The 19,516-nt window shown below is 35.7% G+C and overlaps 1 protein-coding gene across 1 annotated transcript in view; it reads right to left on the bottom strand.

The window, feature by feature from the left end:
• LOC136029012 (uncharacterized) overlaps positions 1–19,018 on the bottom strand; it is a 48,658-nt gene extending 29,640 nt beyond the window's left edge. The window contains exons 1-4 of the mRNA XM_065707068.1: positions 18,964–19,018; positions 5,481–5,670; positions 3,363–3,448; positions 1,978–2,064 (exon numbers count right to left, since the gene is read on the bottom strand). Of these exons, the coding sequence (XP_065563140.1) occupies positions 1,978–2,064; positions 3,363–3,448; positions 5,481–5,649 (342 nt within the window). The 5' untranslated portion in view covers positions 5,650–5,670; positions 18,964–19,018. The remainder of the gene's footprint in view (positions 1–1,977; positions 2,065–3,362; positions 3,449–5,480; positions 5,671–18,963) is intronic.
• Between the last annotated feature and the right edge of the window lie 498 nt (positions 19,019–19,516).

Raw genomic sequence — 19,516 nt, 5'->3', positions numbered from 1 at the left:
TTTATAATCATACTGGAATAGCTCTGCTGGATTGTATTGTAGGTTAAAGTTATCTTTATTTAGCGCATTCAGCTTTTCTAGGTACACTTCCACCATCTGTGCATCAGTTTTCACACAGACAGGCTCAGATAGGTACTCTTCTTCTTTACGTTGTTCTTTCTGCAGGTTTATTTTACCTAAACGATCATCAACAGCAGCTTAGAGGTTTCATGTTTATCAATTTATTTTACTATAGTACTCTATTCCCTTCGATGTCCTTCTATCTCTCTCTACGAAGGCCGTTTCTCGGTGGGTCTTTACGTAGTTTTAGTCATGTAAATTTTCTCCCTCTTTTTTTTGTATTCTAGTTTATATTCTCCTCTATCTATATTTTCCATGTGTTATGTGATTTAGCGTATTGTTTATCGTTCTTTCAGTATTTTTCATTGTATTGTGTGGCCCACAACAAGCTAAGCTTCTTGGGCCGAATAGCCGTTTCAAATTTGTAGTATTGCTTCAGTATGAATGTAACTGAATTACAGCAAACAAGTTTAAAAAATTAAAAAAAAACATGTATAAAACACATTCTACTTTTATTTTACTGTATCTATCTAATTGATTATGTTGTTCTTTTCCTAACCAGCAGTTCTCTCTTGTTCAATTTCAGTATCTTTTACCTAAGAATTTACTAATTTTTGAGGAATTCTTTTGAGCTCTGTCAACAAATAATACCAAGTGTATATTTATTAGTCTATGTCCGTTCATTAACTGCAATCAACCTCTTCTGAACTTTACACGTCAAAATTAGCCCAATAGCTTTTATTTAATGTACTGCCGGGTAAAATGAGCAATGGAACTTTGTCACTGTATGCTTGCTCGTAGCTTCGATTCAGCTCAAAGCTGAAACTGATTGCATAATCAATGTCATTCCTGATCTATACAATTTTTCTAAAGTGCCCTGACCTCTTGTCATTGTTCTTTTAAATTCTTGTTCTCTAGTTCCGGCTTTCGATCTTCTAATAGATTTAAAGCAGTCAACTCAGACAATCAAGATTAGAAATCCACCATCTGGAGACTATTTCTCTTTTTTCTTACTTTCCAGGCAAAGGATTATAAATTAAACTTTGTCGTTGTGTGACTTTTTTACAAGGTAGATCCTTTACTGTCTAAAAATCTTGGTATGTTGACGTTCTATCACTAATCCTTCAAATCCATTTTTAAAACTCTCGGTTACAACGGGCTGTAATTGCCTCTTTACTAATTTGTAGCCACTGCTACAAAAAAATATGGAACGCGTCAAGGGGGTCTACAAAACCCAAGATTCTGGCTCTATACAATGAAATATTTTTCAATTAATATATAATTGTCACACTAATAAGTCAATCGTCAAAACTGTTAGATTCATTTTTTCAAACCTTGGAGTTGCATGGGAGTATCAATGACTTTGCTGTATGCATCACAGAAAAAAATTAAGTAATTGAAATGCTCAACAGAATAGAAGCAGGAAATATTCAGTTTTTTTCTTTTACGTAAATTTCTTTTACGTAAATCAATAATTCATGAAAATAGCTATCATCTTCTAATCATTTCAATGTTAATTTTTCTTTTGGCTGCTTTTTCGGCACCTTTCCACAAAGCCGATAAGCGTCATTTGATGCCTCAAAATCCGCTGCTTATAGTGTGAATTTTTAAAATAATTCTTTTTTTTTAATATTTGATGTGCATAAAGTCGTTGTGTAAGGACCCAATGCTGAACATTCGTTATTCTTGGATATTATTGTAACAAAGTAATCTATTTTTAGGTTGTGATCTGTTTCCAGAAAAAAAAAACTGATCTCAAAATTATACTCCTTCATAATCCCCTTAGCCTAAGGACCTTGGCTTTATTGTTTTTAAACTAGACGAATCAAAGAGAAATATCACAAGAATTTTGCCAAGGATAGCTAGTAAGTAATATACCAAATCAATGAATAAATAGTATAAATCAATAAGACAAACCGCTTCAGGATAACGGCTTTTGTAAGAAGAGGATTCTCGGCTGCGGTCATCTGCTATTCGAGTACTAGATGATGAGGATGACGCATACTAAAAAAAAATAAAAAAATAAGTTCATGCAACACCCACAGTAAAACATATAGTTCAACCTAACAAAAAAGCAATGCTGAAACATAATGATTGGTACCCCCCACCCAAAACAAAAAATTATGATTATCTTTGTAAGGACAATGCCAACCCCTAAAGATAAACAGGCTTTTTAAAAGATTAAGAATCTACAATACCACAGCAATGGTGAAAAAACTGATTTTATAACCTCATCTTCACAAGTCAAGTCAAACAACACTGCAAAAGTTAAACATTAAAAGAACAGATGGCTTAACACGCCACATTGAGCAGTTACCATAAATGTCTTAAATCTGGTTAATGTTGACATTAACCAGTGCATGTCCAAAATTCCCTTTTTTTTTTGCTTGAATTCAATTAGCTTTGCAAGTCAGCTTTTTCAGTCTTATGTAAGCTATGATGTTAAAAGTTGAAGTTAGGATAGATTATGTTAGTTTGGGTTAAGTTTGGTTATAAATATCAGAAATGGGTTAAAAACCTAAACTAAACGAACCTAATCTAACTTAACCTGTCATGATCAAACCTTTCATCAAATTGAAAAAGTTGACAGGCAACATCGACTAAATCCAAGAAAAATAAAGTATTTTGGACATTCACAGGCAGATGTCAACATTCATGAATTTCAAACATTAACGGTAACTGCTCTATGGCATTTGAGATTTTTCCCTTTGGGGACCAACTCAAGTTTCCAGTTTCAGAAATTCTCTGTAGTCTTTGAATTGCACTGATAACAAGACTTATAACAATAACAAATAAATGGAAAAGTTGTTTAGTTGTGTATAAAAACGTTATAGATAGCACAATACTAACATTGAACAAAATAAGCATGTTTCAATCTTCTGTTTTTGGCAGGGGACAGAAGTTAGTTTTGGATCATATCTCCCTTACCAAATATTTAGAGAGCTGAATAACTAGCACTAAATTTCAAGAGATTACCAAATGAAGTAAAAAAGAAAAGGAAAAAAACTGTATTAATAAGATTTTTCTGGTTTAAAGTATATAGATCTTTTGTTAATCGAAAAAAAAAGGAATAAACGCCCATAAATTCTAAAAGCAAACCTAGAATATAAAGCCAATACACATCACATGTCTTCTTTCCTCTACAAGTGCTTCAAGTACATAAGAAGTTACTTTATTTTAATAGAATATTAATGATACCCTATTGGCCCTTGTTCACCCAAGTACAAGAAAAAAAAGAAGAGTACAAGCAACTAAGTTACAACAAACCAGACTTAGCTAAGAAAAGTAAAAAATAGAATTACCCCTGAAGAGCTAATACGGTATCTATCCTCAGAAGAATATCTAGAAGCATTTGATGATGAACCATGGTATCTGTCTGATTTCAGGCCTAAAACAAAATTTCAGTCATTAAATGGATTTGTAAGACGTCATTAAAAATTTTAACAGTACTTATTGTTCCCACAGTAAGCAGAGCTGCCACCCAGGCAAGTCTTTTGGCGCAAAGAACCAACTAATTTTTAATTTAATTTGTTTTTTATTCTCTATTCCCTAAAAACATAAATAACAGAAAGCATACTTAATAATCATGGCATGTTGAGCAAGCTCTCTCCAAAACTATAATATAAGGTTACAATATTCCATCTTGATTTGATCCACTTCAAAATTCTTTCAATCAAATCGTCAGCCACTATTACCCCAATCTAGGCAACAACAGCACATTACATATGCATATATCAAGTATCAAATAATAAAATCAAAATGAAATGGTAAACAATAAACATGCTTTGATTGTGACTTTTCCTAGTACAACTTCAAAGTTTCACAAAGTTCCTGTAATTCCTGACACACAAGACTGCAGGAAGATCAGGACAGATTTGTTTTGGTGCGTGTGCATCATCTTTAAGAACTTGTATTTCTGCAGGATTACTAAGGTCATATGCACAATCTTGGCGATAAGGTAAAATATTTTCAAAACAAGAAAAAAATAGTTGAACTTGAACATAAATGAACGAAGCTTAAACTAGATTTGCGCTGGTTTGGTAGAACTAAAATGGTGCATCAGGCATCGGTTTGCTTCTCGACATCAGCAAAACGCTAGACAATCTTTGGCTCTGGAAGTATTATTATTTGTTTCTGACATACTTGAAAGCAAGAAAATATTTATTTTTTCTTTTCCATCACAAAATGATTGCCACATAATCAGTTTCTCAATAAATATAACTTTGTCAATGGGCTGCTTTGTTATTTATAACCATTGTAAAACTAAATGAAGGGGCCTTCAGTCCTTAGAGGCTCTATTAAGGGAACTCAAATCATAATGGTTAAAATTATTGTATAATTCCACTTCAAATGTGGTTCAAAATACCTATCTTTCTGTTAAAGAGTTGGTAGGGAGAAGATGTTGTTGGAGGGATGATAGGCTCATTTTGTGCCCCAGATCATGCAGATTGAAAATCACAGGAAAAGTTTGACTTAAAAAGGTGCCATGTGCCTAATTTTCTTCCAAGATCTTGCTAGTGGGAGGGATTGAAAGTGTTAAGAGAGACTATTGGCCCACTTTAGTTATATAGTCATAGTAATTGAAAAATATTTGTGATTCCAGTTCAAACAAGATACCACATACCAACCCTTCCAGAGTAAAATCGGCATGGAAAGGAGAGTCTACAGTTTCAATTTATGCATCTAATTATATTGATTGTAAATCCTTGTATAACTATAGTTCATAAAGGCTGCCAACTACCTATTTTTCTACATAAAAATTTGCAATTGTGAGGGGAGGGGTGATGGAGAGATCACTGGCCCACTTTGATCCTCCACTATTGTAGATCAATAGTCTCTACATGGCTCTGGTGGTACAAAATGCATACCTTTCAGCCGAAAAGTTGGAGGAGGAATAGACTCACTAGTCACTATATATCTCCAATAGAACAGACTGACAGTTTTTGCACAATTCCACTTTAGACAAGATGAAACATGCTTACCTTTCTGCAAAAACAAAAACTGTAGGGATAGGGCAGGAGGGAGAGGGGTTAGAGAGGCAACATTACCCCTTTGATCTCCAGTGATACAGATTAGAAGACCATGCCTGATTCCAATACAGAAACAAGGTGCAAATCGCCTTCTCTTCTGCAAAGAAGTTGGAGGTGGGAGAGACAGGGAGGTTGTAGGAGCCAGTGGCCCAATTTGACTCTCAAAGGATACAAACCAAAATAAGTGATTAGTGCTTACATAAGCCACCTTAAAGAAACAACAAAACAAACAAATAAACCTTAAGAAGAAGCTTGGATAGCAATTGGACAATCATTCATAAAGTATGAAACTATGAATAGAGGTCAGATTCAACAGTCAAATTTCACTATTATCCCAGATTCATGTGATTGAATTTCAGTACCTTACATAAATATATAAACAAGTCTTACTAGATGAAGCATGGTGGGAGCCTCTTGGAGAGTAGGTCGAGTCCCGATAATCTCTTGAACTTTCATATCTTGAGTGAGAGCTGGGATATGATGAAGAGCCTGGCCTACTACTCTGTGAATAATGACTGGATGGTCTTCCTCGACTACTGCTATAGCTTCGTCTGTCCATTTTCAGTGTATATAATAATAGCTAAAAAAACAATATATATATATATAATAGAGCAACAAATTTTCTATGTATTAGCTAGTAATTATTAGTAATAGGATATTCCCAAATTTTTCCACATTTTAATACTATGTCATGATTCAGAATTATTCCCAATTTCTAATAGATTAGATTTAAAAAAAAAATATATTTATGACATTTATGACTTTATGCAGTCACATTATTGCTGTTAAAATTGTTCCAACACAATATTTGACTATTAATCTTTGCATTGTTTCAAAATTTTATGATTAAAGATTAATAAAGAAAAATGTGTACAAAAGTTAATTGCATACATGTCAGTAAATTACAATTTGTTTTCATTAGTAATATAGTCAGAAAGAACACAAAAAAAAAGAACAAGAGCTAAGAGCTCATATGGCACTTGTGACGAGGCGAGAAGAGCTAAGAGCCAAGAGATCATATGGTATGAGCTCTAACAAAATTCTATGAATCAATAGATTGATTTAAAAAGGAAAATAAGAGGCTTAATGCCGGTCAAGATTTAAAATAAGAGCTCTGAGTCACAAAGTCCTTCTAAATATCAAAATTCATTAAGATCCGATCACCCACTCGTAAGTTATAAATACCTAATTTTTTCTAATTTTTCCTCTCCCTTTTGCCCCCCACATGATCGAATCTGGGAAAAGACTTTATCAAGTCAAATTGTGCAGCTCCCTGACACGCCTACCAATTTTCATCGCCCTAGCACGTCCAGAAGCACCGAACTCGCCAAATCACTGAACCCCTCCCCCCAACTCCCCCAAAGAGAACAAATCCAGTACGATTCTGTCAACCACGTATCAAGGACATTTGTTTATTCTATCCACCAAGCTTCATCCAGATTCCTAGACTCCAAGTGTTTTTCCAAGATTTCCCCCTCCAAATCCCCACAATGTCAAAAGATCCGGTCGGGATTTGAAATAAGAGCTCTGAGACATGAATTCCTTCTAAAAATCAAATTTCATTACGATCCGATCATCTATTCGTAAGATATAAATACTCCAATCTTCATGTTTTCCAAGGATTCCGGTTCCCCCCTCCAACCCCCCGAATGTCACAGGATCTGGTCGGAATTTGAAATTAGAACTTTAAAGCACAAGATCCTTCTAAATATCAAATTTCATTAAGATCTGGTCACCCTTTCGTAAGTTACAAATACCTCAATTTTCAAAATTACCCCCCCCCCCAATTCCACCAAAGAGAGCAGATCCTATCCAGTTATGTCAGTCACGTATCTTAGACAGGTTTCTATTCTTCCCATCTAGTTTCATCCTGATCTCACCGCTTTAAGTATTTTCTAAGATTTCCGGTCCCCCCAACTGCCCCCCCCCAATTACGCTTGATCCGGTTGAGATTTAAAATAAGATATCGGAGTTACGAGGTCCTTCTAAATATGAAGTTTCATGAAGATCCGATCACTCCTTCGTAAGTTAAAAATACGTCATTTTTCTTATTTTTCAGAATTACCCCCCCCCCCCCCGCAATTGAGCGGATCCGTTCCAATTATGTAAATCACGTATGCAAGACTTCTGCTTATTTTTCCAACCAAGTTTCATCCCAATCCCTCCAATCTAAGCGTTTCCCATCATTTTAGGTCTCCCCACCCCAAACTTCCCCCAATGTCACCAGATCCGGTCAGGATTTAAAATAAGAGCTTTGAGACACGATATCCTTCTAAAAATCAAATTTCATGGAGATCCAATCACCCGTTCGTAAGTTAAAAATACCTCATTTTTTCTAATTTTTCAGAATTAACCCCCACCCCCACCCACCCCAAAGAGAGGGGATCCGTTCTGGTTATGTCAATCATGTATCTAGGACTCATGTTTTTTTCACCAAGTTTCATCCCGATCCCTCCACTCTAAATGTTTTCCAATTTTTAAGTTTCTCCCTCCCAACTCCCCTCCCCCAATGTCACCAGATCCGGTCGGGTTTAAAATAAGAGCTCTGAGTCACGATATCCTTCTAAATATCAAATTTCATTGAGATCCAATCACCCGTTCGTAAGTTAAAAATACCTCATTTTTTTTTATTTTTTCAGAATTAACCCCTCCCAACTACCTCATTGGGGTTATTTTCAGAATTAACCCCAACTACCCCAAAGAGAGCGGATCCGTTCCGTTTATGTCAATCATCTATCTAGGACTTGTGTTTATTTTTCCCACCATGTTTCATCCCGATCCCTCCACTCTAAGTGTTTTCCAAGTTTTAGGTTTCCCCCTCCTAACTCCCCGCCCCCATCACCAGATCCGGTCGGGATTTAGAATAAGAGCTCTAAGACACGATATCCTTCTAAACATCAAATTTCATTGAGATCCGATCACCCATTAGTAAGTTGAAAATACCTCATTTTTCTAATTTTTAAGAATTACCCCCCCCAACTACCCCAAAGAGAGCAAATCAGTCCCGATTATGTCAATCATTTATCTGGGACTTGCGCTTATTTTTCCCATCAAGTTTCATCCCGATCCCTCTACTCTAAGTGTTTTCCAAGATTTTAGGTTTCCCCCCTCCAACTCCCCCCAATGTCATCAGACCCAGTCGGGATTTAAAATAAGAGCTCTGAGACACAATATCATTCCAAACATCAAATTTCATTAAGATCCAATCACCCGCTCATAAGTTAAAAATACTTCATTTGTTCTATTCGTTCCGAATTAACCAGCCCCTACTCCCCGCCCCCCAGATGGTCAAATCGGGAAAACGACTATTTTTAATTTAATCTGGTCCGGTCCCTGATACGCTTGCCAAATTTCATCGTCCTAGCTTACCTGGAAGTGCCTAAAGTAGCAAAACCGGGACTTTAGGTTTTCCCCCTCCAACTCCCCCAATGTCATCAGATCCGGTCGGGATTTTAAAATAAGAGCTCTGAGACACAATATCATTCCAAACATCAAATTTCATTAAGATCCAATCACCCGCTGATAAGTTAAAAATACTTCATTTTTCCTATTTTTTGCGAATTAACCGGGCCCCCACTCCCCCGCAGATGGTCAAATCGGGAAAACGACTATTTCTAATTTAATCTGGTCCGGTCCCTGATACGCTTGCCAAATTTCATCGTCCTAGCTTACCTGGAAGTGCCTAAAGTAGCAAAACCGGGACCGACAGACCGACAGAATTGGCGACTGCTATATGTCACTTGGTTAATACCAAGTGCCATAAAAAAGATTTGATCCCCCTGAAGTTGTATTTTTGCCATTTACTTTTTTTTAATAAAATCAAACAAAAAACAAACATTTCCACAATGTAAAAAGGCAAAATACAAAATGAGGAAAGATTCTAAACTTCTATGATAGTGTAGCTTTATTCTTGAATACAAAGTATAGAATTTCCACATAAATTTCTTTATCTCTTATTTAGCTGGTCAGCCAACAAGAAAAAAATACATTATGTTTATTAATAGCTAAGCAGAAGAAGAAGTGCAACCAAGATGCATAAAAAAAATCAATCAGAGACAATACAATAGACAAGTCTTGACTAAGGTAAAGACCCATGGGCCTTCTATGTAGTGATTCACTCCTTGAGTGGGGTCAGGATAAATACATACGTACCTTCTATAAGTCATAAGTGATTGAAGAACAGCAAATTCCCCAGAATCTGACACTGTCATGCTGTTGAAAATTGTTGAAGAATAAATAAATATATTTCAGGGGATGACTTGAGCCCTCATAACCGCTAATAAATTCCCCATTATTTGAAAAATAAATTTTGTAGCAGGAAAAGGGGGGCCAAAATTGATCTTGGATTTGTGATTAGCTTCAAACTTTCAGGGACTGTTTTCTGGGCAAAGAGGATCATATAGTCTTTTGAATGAGGGAGTGTAAGGGCACCATGAAATGGGCCTTAAAACTTTTTATACTTTATCAAACAGTTTGTGGTAACAAACTGTAGTAAGGAGCGACCTGGCTCGAGCGACCTGGCTCAATTGTAAACAAAATTCTAAAAAACGGAATTTTGATGCTAAAATATACAGTAAAAGAATTGGATTTTCATGCTGATTTTAAATATATAAGTTTCATCAAATTTAGTCTTTGTCATCAAAAGTTACGAGCCTGAGAAAATTTGTCTTATTTTGGAAAATAGGGGAAAACACCCCGTAAAAGTCATAGAATCTTAACGAAAATCACATCATCGCATTCGGCGTATCAGAGAGCCCTATAGCAAAAATTTCAAGCTCCTATCTACAAAAATGTGAAATTTCGTATTTTTTGCCAGAAGACAAATCACAGGTGTGTGTTTATTTGTTTGTTTTTTGTTTTTCCCTAGGGGTCATCGTGTCGACCAAGTGGTCCTAAAATGTCGCAAGAGGGCTCATTCTAACGGAAATGAAAAGTTCTAGTGCCCTTTTTAAGTGACCAAAAAAACTGGTGGGCACCTAGGCCCCCTCCCACGTTCCTTTTTTCTCCAAAGTCAACAGATCAAAATTTTGAGATAGCCATTTTGTTCCGGATAGTCAAAAACCATAATAACTATGTCTTTGGGAATGACTTACTCCCCCACAGTCCCTGGGGGAGGGGCTGCAAGTTACAAACTTTGACCAGTGTTTACATATAATAATGGTTATTGGGAAGTGTACGGACGTTTTTAGGGGGATTTTTTGGCTTTGGGGGTGGGGCTGAGGGGAGGGGGCTATGTGGGAGGATCTTTCCTTGGAGAAATATGTCATGGGGGAAGAGAAATTCGATGAAAAGGGCGCAGGATTTTCTAAAAATACTAAAAAAAAACAATGAAAAAATAAACATGAAAAAGTTCTTTTAATGAAAGGTAAGGAGTAGCATTGAAACTTAAAACGAACAGAAATTATTACGCATATGAGGGGTTCTAAAAATACTTTAGCATAAAGAGCAAGGTATTTAGGAGGAGATAAATACCTTGCTTTTTATGTTAAAGTATTTTTAGTAATTTCAACTATTTAGTCTACGGCCTTTTTGATTCAGGAGTCATTCTTAAAGAATTGAGACAAAACTTACGATTTAGTGTAAAGAGCGAGGCATTAACGAGGGTACAAACCCTCTTATATACATAATAAAAATATAAGAATATAAAAGTTTGTTACGTAAGTTAATTCTTAAGTTACGTATATTTTTTACTAATAGAAACGTTCGTTAAAAATTAAAAGTTATAGCTGCCTTTTTATGTAACTGAAAAATTGGAGGGCAACTAGGCCTCCTTCCCCACCCCTTATTTCTCAAAATCGTCTGATCAAAACTAAGAGAAAGTCATTTAGCCAAAAAAGGAATTAATATATAAATTTCATTTTGATAATTTATGTTTGGAGAGCCAAAATCAAACATGCATTAATTCAAAAACGTTCAGAATTTAAATAAAAAAAACTAGTTTTTTTTAACTGTAAGTAAGGAGCGACATTAAAAATTAAAACAAACAGTAATTACTCCGTATATGAAATGGGTTGTCCCCTCCTCAACGCCTCGCTCTTTACGCTAAAGCTTTTAATTGTTTTAAAATACTTTCCAAATGGCTTGAAACTTGCGCCCTATGTTCCTTGGCCAAGGGTCCCCTTTACACACAAAAAAATATATTGGAGAAAAATGGGCCAATAATTTTTTTTTTTTTAGATTGCCTTGAAACTGTTATCTGAAATTTGTTGGGTCCATTGGATCCTAATTCACAAAACTAACCAAAAATACTGGTTCACCAGAACATTGGGCCAACAATCTTTTTTCTGTGACCAGATTAATATTTACAACTAAGTTTCTTGACCAAGCAGACTCAAACATACAAGAAAATTTATAGTTTGGGAAGGCATCCCTTTTCCTTACTTTAGAAAATAGAACAAAAAAGGATACACAATTCGTTCCTTCTCCAGAAGGATACCCTGTAAAATTCTGAAGACTACAATAAAATATTCTATATATTTATTAATATTGTTCCTGAAGTTGTACCCATACACTTTACAGACCCCCCTCCCTAATGGGCAAACTATAGGGGAGGGAGTGTTCCCTTTTCAAAACAATTCCCTACACATGCAACTTATACACCTCAAAATGTCAATCAGATGTCCTAAGGGGCAACAAAAGGACCAGATATTAAAAAGTTTTAGGACAAGGGATGGTTGGTTTCCAATTGCTTTGAAGGACAGTCCTCTCATATACAGAATAAATTATGTTAATTCTGGGGTTTAATGTAACTCTTTATTTTCATAATGACAGCATGGACCAGAAAAATTCCTAGATGTTAGGAGGGATAAATATCAGTTTCTACCTCAAACCCACTCCTTGCCTTTTCCTTCACACTAATTCTGTCTTTGCCTGAAAACTCAATGAGAGTTAGGATGTTTTGGCATTAAATGCATCCTTTGAGTAATCTGCACCCTCTCTAACAAAAACACAATCAAAGAACCCTACCGTTGAGGTTTACATGCCTTGTCAACAAGTTTTTGGTGTATGTTTTACCAAAGGCTATAGGTGTGTCATCTCTTTCCAGATATTAGATAAAAAAAACAAGTTTTTAAATGAAAGTAAGGAGCAACATTAAAACTTAAAACGAACAGAAATTACTCCGTATATGAAAGGGGCTTTTCCTTCTCAACGCCCCGCTCTTTACGCTAAAGTTTGGCTCTTTCTCTTAACTCTACATTTTAAAACAGTAAAAAAAACTTTAGCGTAAAGAGCGGGGCGTTGAGAAGGAAAAGCCCCTTTCATATACGGAGTAATTTCTGTTCGTTTTAAGTTTTAATGTCGCTCCTTACTTTCATTTAAAAAACTTGTTTTTTTTATCTAATTTCTGAACGTTTTTGAATCAATGCATGTTTTGATTTTGGCTCTCCGTAGAGGAATAATTAAAACGAAATTTGTATATTTATTTTTTTGGCTAAATGGCTTTCTCATAATTTTGATCGAATGGTTTTGAGAAAAAAAGAGCGGGGGAGGAAGCCTAGTTGCCCTCCGATTTTTGGTTAATTAAAAAGGCAACTACAACTTTTAATTTTTTACGAATCTTTTTATAAGTAAAAGATATACGTAACTTATAAATTAGCTTACGTAAAGAACTTTTGTATTCGTATGTTTTTATTACATATATGAGGGGCTTCGCCCCCTCGTCAGTACCTCGCTCTTTAAACTAAAGCTTAAATTTTGTCCCAATTCATTAAGAATGACCCCTGAATCACAAAAGCCGCAAAATAAATAGTTGAACTACTAAAAAAAACTTTGACATAAAGAGCAAGGTATTAGGAGGAGGTGAGCCGCTCATATGGGTAATAATTTCTGTTCGTTTTAAGTTTTAATGCTGCTGCTTACTTCCAGCTGAAAAAAAAACTTTTTCGTTGTTTTTTTTTAAGTAATGCTAGTAAATCCTGCACTCCCTTCATGGAAATTTTTTCCCCCATGACAAATTCCTCGATGGAAAGCTCCCCCAGCCTATCCCCCTCTTCTCAACCCCTCCCCCAACCAAAAAAATCCTCCTGAAAACGCCTGTACACTTCCCAATAACCATTACTATATGTAAGCACTGGTCAAAGTTTTGAACTTGTAACCCCTCCCACAGGGACTGTGGGGGAGTAAGTCGTCCCCAAAGACATAGTCATAAGGTTTTTCGACTACGCTGAATAAAATGGCTATCTCAGAATTTTGATCCTTTGACTTTGGGAAAATAATTAGCGTGGGAGGGGCCTAGGTGCCCTCCAATTTTTTTGGTCACTTAAAAAGGGCACTAGAACTTTTCATTTCCGTTAGAATGAGCCCTCTCGCAACATTTTAGGACAACTGGATCGATACGATCACCCCTGGAAAAAAAAAAAAAAAAAAAAAAAAAAAAAAAAAAAAAAAAAAAAAAAAAAAAAAAAAAAAAAAAAACACGCATCCGTGATCTGCCTTCTGGCAAAAAAGATGAAATTCCACATTTTTGTAGATAGGAGCTTGAAACTTCTACAGTAGGGTTCTCTGATACGCTGAATCTGATGGTGTGATTTTCGTTAAGATTCTATGACTTTTAGGGGGTGTTTCCCCCTATTTTCTAAAATAACGCAAATTTTCTCAGGCTCATAACTTTTGATGGGTAAGACTAAACTTAATGAAACTTATATATTTAAAATCAGCATTAAAATGCGATTCTTTTGATGTAGCTATTGGTACCAAAATTCCATTTTTTAGACTTTTGGTTACTATTGAGCCGGGTTGCTCCTTACTACAGTTTGTTACCATGAACTGTTTGATAAAAAAGGAACAGACATCAAAACAGTTCTAGGACAGGGGGAGGGGATGGTTGGTTTTCCAATTACTCTCAATTTAAAAACGGAACTAGAATTCTCAGTTTCTGATCCAATAAGCATCCTCCAAAGTTTTTAAAACTATGAGGGGGAGGAGTAGGAAGGGGCAGCCACTCTCTATACAGAATAAATTTAACTCATTTTGGGATTTAATGTCATTCTTTACTTTCATAATAACAGCATGGACCATGAATGTTCCACAAATCAAAAGGGATTGCATATCAGTTGCCAAATCCATCCCCCATCCCTCTCTTAGAGCTAATTCTGTATTTGTTTGAAATATAAAAACAGTTGGAATGATTGGCATTAAAATGCACACTTTGAGGCATATGTCCCCCTCCCTTGCAATTAGACCTTTTGACTAGTTTAAACAAAATGAAAATTACAAAAATGTTGACCCTTGTTAAGAAGGGGGCACATAAAAAGAACAAGGAGGGGTGGGGGCTGATAACCCTTCAGTCTTTCTTCAACCAGGAAGCCATGTGTGGTAAGGAAGATGTGCAAAGCTATTGTACATCCATACCTGGAATTTGGATTGACCCTAGCATCTCCCCATTATAAAATTGATGTTAAAGCACACATGAATGTCCAAAGGCAAACAACAAAACTCATACCAGCTTTGCAAGACAAGCTGTATGAGGAATACCTTGTATCAAAGAGAGGAGACACAATTGCTACTCACAAACTGCTAGAAAATGACCTTTCAAGTCAAATTCCTTGCAAGTACAACAGGAGGTCACACAAAGTAGCTGCAAGTCCCTTGATGTCATCAAAGTGAATGCTGGCAATTTTTCTCTGTATGCTCTATCCCTTACAGGAACAGCCTCTCCAAAGCCACCATCTAGTCCCAAACCATAAATGCATTCAAGAAAAGAGCTGATCAGGACTGGTCCAATGCAGAGTGTAGGCTAACCTGGGATGCCAGGCCATAGTCATATCAAACCACCAGCAAGAAGTTCCACAGGAGGCTCATCACCACCTTATCTCAATGGACATGTGATTTAAGATAATTTAAGGTAACTCCTCCTGAATATCCATTGAAAGTTTCAACTTAATACAATAAACTGTTTGTCAGATATTGTTAATATTCCCTTTCCACAAAGCAGCAAAGACAAAGTACATTTTGATTGTTTTTGGAATTCTTCTAAATATTTCCTTAAGATTTCACCTTACTACTTGAAATCTTTTTCAGAGATGCAGGTTCAAACATGCCCTCTTTTCTTAATAAAAACCATACATGTTAGCAATGAGCAATTTGCATAACCTAGATCCTATGCAATAGGAATCACAGAAGGACTGAGAGGGATGTCAACCCCAAAGGGTTAAATATTTAATTCTTGGACTAGTTTGAATAAAATGGCAAGCCAACAAGGCATTGTTGTGACCATAATCCTTCCTCTATGGATCTTGGAATTTTGTGCAATCCAGATTCCCTCATCAGAAATGAATCCCTTCCTCCTGTCAGCAACAGCAAACACTCAGTCATCTTTTCTATGTTCCCCTTGAATAGTTATCTGCAACATAATCTTCATCCTCAAACTCTTATTGACTATCAAGCAATACATAAGGAAGTAGCCTCAGTAAAAAAAAAGACAAAAACAGTTCCATTCATCACAAAGAATGCAGAGAATCAACAGGAAAGTCAGAGCCTGGAAAAGGTTCAAAACAAAGAAAACTGAGGAAAATTGGTAGAGGCATGCAAAGACACCTTGACTATGATGCAGTTGGTAAACTGAAACTGAACATGAAAGAGGCTTGCCACAAATATCAAGACTAACCCTAAATCCTTCTAGAGACATGTTTCTGCTAAAAACCCTAACCATCACACCATTCCTGACATCAAACATAACAGCATAACCCACTCATCACCAGTAGATAAGGCTAAAATATTGAATACCCAGTTTACCTCTGCTTTCAACATCCAATCTTGTCCAGCTATTCCAGCAGCACCATCAGATTTAATATCTAGACCAATGCCTAAATTGTTAGTTACTGATGAAATGGTCTTAACTAGCCTTGATTGTAACAAACCCAAAGGATCAGATGGGATACACCCACATCTTCTCAAGGAGTGCTAAATGTTCTCAGTACTCCCTGGTGTACTCTTCCAGCTGTTCCAACAAAACAGAGAACTATCATTTGGAAAACATCCTAAATCACACCAATCCACAAAAAAGGCCCCAAAGATCATGAAGAAAATTACTGTTCCATCAGCATCACTTCTGCAGTTGTAAAAGCACTCAAGATGATTCAAAATTTTCTGGTAAAGCAGCTAAACCCTCTGACATTCAAAAGGACCTTGATATTCTTGGGACTAAGGTTGATAAATAGCTCCTCTCTTTCAATGCTGATAAACACCATGTTATACACTTTGGCAATCATAATCTACATCAGTAACACCATCTCCAAGGTAACCCCCTCTTTATAGTTTCTGAAGAAAGAGATCTTGGACTCACTGTTGATTGTCAAATTAAGTTCAGCACCAATGTAAAGTCTGATCAATTCAGCACCAATGTAAAGTTGAATGATCAACAAAATTATCTCAAGCAGATGAACAAAGTATTTATGAGGCATCACTCTAATTCAAGATGCAGAAAGAAATACTAGAGTACAACAAATCCATTTTTTAGCTTTCTATAGTCCCCCTTTGACAAAACAAAAATGCATAAAGTGGGCAGGGTTTTGAAGCTGAGGGAAATGTTGAGGTTGAGCAATATGAATGAACAATGACATAAAAGCAATATGCAATCATCAGAATCAAACTATATGAAGTTATTCAAAAAAAAATAAAATATGCTCCTTTCAAACTTTTAACAACACAGAAGCTTACCCTTGACTGACCCCAATTTCTGTGGAAAATAGGGTTGCAATGATGAAACATCATGACCATAATAAACAAGGCTTAACTAATCAGACCTTGCCCTGCTGCATGCAGGGCTCTTGGACTAATATGCTTTGCTCTATAGGTAATATTACCTATAAGTAAAATTAAATGTTGTACTGTCTACCTTTTGTAATATTTAACTAATTGCTCTAATTTGCATGTTCAAATTTTGTTGCAGTCTAATGTCACAACAGCTACTGCTGCTCAGAAACAGCCATCCTACTATATAGAAATTACCAGTGATGACAGGAATTAGTATTTAAAATATGATTTCATTCATATTGTACAACCCAACTATTCCCTTGGCTTCAAAACCCTGCCCTCTTTACACATATTTAGTTTGCTCTATGTAGGAGGAGGGTGAACCAGAAATGGATGGACTTCTAGAATTAGCATTTCTAAGTGCTATAGTATAGAAACTATGCTGCTTTGTAGCATAGTTTCTAGTTTAGTGATGTGATTAGTATAGTGATGTGACTAGCTTGTGATGAAACTAAACAATTACCAAGAATAGATACAGAAGGAGTTGTTGTACAGCTGGGAAGCTGTTAAGTCCTCAACTCAAATGGAGCAGACAGACACATCAAACACCTTACAGAAGTCACCACAGAGCAATATAAGGATGGAAAACCCTTCAATTCACTCCAAGTGGCAATTTAATGTAAGATATTTTGCATATAGTCCTGCTATATTTTACTTCTAACCCCCTGATGTGCAAATATACAGCCCAAATTATGTTTTCCCTGTCTATTCTCCCAATACACTGAACTTGTTTCAATCAATGTTGGTTACTTGTAAATGGAATCAACAGCACATTAGGGAGGGTTGGGGACAAAGTATAGCAATGCTATATGTAAATTTTTTAAATATGATTAGCCTATGAAGTAAGAATTGTTTTCTTAATATGTTTCCTTTTCTCCAGTAAGCACTCTAGGCAAATAGGTGGTCATATTCCTATTACCTAAACAATTGTTTAGGGTCATGAAACTGCTGTTAATAGATGCATTTTGACTTCTGGAACATCCTTTCTCTCTTGCAAAACTACCACAAACTCACTGTTATGGAGTTATTCCAGCCCAAATATCCTGTATTTATATATATAGAACTGTAATCATTTCTGTTTTCATTGATCAGATATTTGAAATTGCTAATTTATAATAGTTTAGAAACAAATTTGGGCTATATATTTGCATATCAGGGGGTGGGGGTAAAGCATAGCATATATTAAATACATAAACTAGCAATTGCTGTATTTAATTTATTTTATGCTTTACCCCCCCCCCTAATGTGCAAATATATAATAACTCCATAATGGTGAGTTTGTGGTAATTTTACAAGAGAGAAAAGATGTTCCAAAAGTCAAAATGTATCTATTAACAATAGTTTCATGACTCTAAACAATTGTTCAGGTAATAGGAACATTGACTAAACAGGCCTACTGATTCTTTTATCTTGACTCAATTGTGAAAAACCAAATCTTGTGGATTAGCCTATAGGCCTATAATTTAATCAAAATGGATTTTATAACTCAAACCATATGGATTTCAAACCACAGTCATTTTCAAGGGTCCAAAAAAAGGCTTAAAATTAAATTTGTAAGAAAAGTAACTATTATATTCAGAAAGAGCATAAAAATGGCATCAAGTGGTGTGTTCCCTTTATTTGAAGGTCAATTAGCCTATACAAACAGCTCCATAGCCTATTTATCTAACTGTCACTAGGCAGAATAAGAGAAGGATAGCCACTTGGCAACACCTTTGCTGGAAGTAGGCTAAATTAAGCCTGGATTCATCCTGTAAAGTTTAACCCAACTTAACTAACTCAAATAGGGTAAAAAAAACTACAACAATTGAGTAAAATTATGTAAAACTGAAACCCTTACACCTCATTAGGCCTATTTTCTGAATCCCTCTCAGAGCATAGTATACATTCTAGAAACCTTTCAGGGAGTATCACTTGCCAGACAGAGCCACTTTCCATAAACAGAAGAAACACCTCATCTAGGCTAAAATATTATTAGGGTGTTATTATTTTACTGCCATAGCAACTAGTTAAGAGGAGAAATTGTTGAACTAGATTAACCCAAAATAAAAACAAACACTAACTGGGAGCCTAGGCTTTTTCAGAATATTCTATAAGGAAATTACAAAACAAACCCTACTTGGTTAAAATCAATGGAGAAACTTCGTCTTTTCTTCGGTTATTCGGAAATGATGATACAGAGAAAGAGCATGTAGATGGCTGTTACATTGCCCACACATGGACCTCACTTATTAAAAAAAAAAAAAAAAGTTATTTATTCGATGAGCTATAATAAAGCTTCAACAAACAACAATTATTCTTTATTTGGAAGGATAAGGTTTCCCTCCTCAATCTCCTGGTTTTAAACTAAATTTTATAGTGGGTCTAAAAATACTTCTTATTGCAAACTAAAACTCCCTGCAATTCTACACATTAGGAGACCCTGATGCAATTCTAACCTACAGACTGATGGAAGCTAACGCTATTCCAGCATTGTCTCCTGTTTTTTGTTCTAATTTAAAAATCATAAACCATTGGCAGAACATTTTAAAGCAGTCTGTCTAAACCAAAGTCTGTATTCATTTCTTTCCTCAAGAATTTTCAGTGATAGGAATAAACTGTATTACTGCTGACTCTGAATGTTCAAACGAGGGATGGATGCTGAGTGGTCATCGAGAGAGTAAAAACTCAAA

The sequence above is a fragment of the Artemia franciscana genome, chromosome 1, assembly GCF_032884065.1.
Source record: "Artemia franciscana chromosome 1, ASM3288406v1, whole genome shotgun sequence".
Classification (NCBI taxonomy): Eukaryota; Metazoa; Arthropoda; class Branchiopoda; order Anostraca; family Artemiidae; genus Artemia; species Artemia franciscana.
Note: the sequence above shows the minus strand (reverse complement) of the source record. Positions and strands in the feature narration are given on the sequence as shown.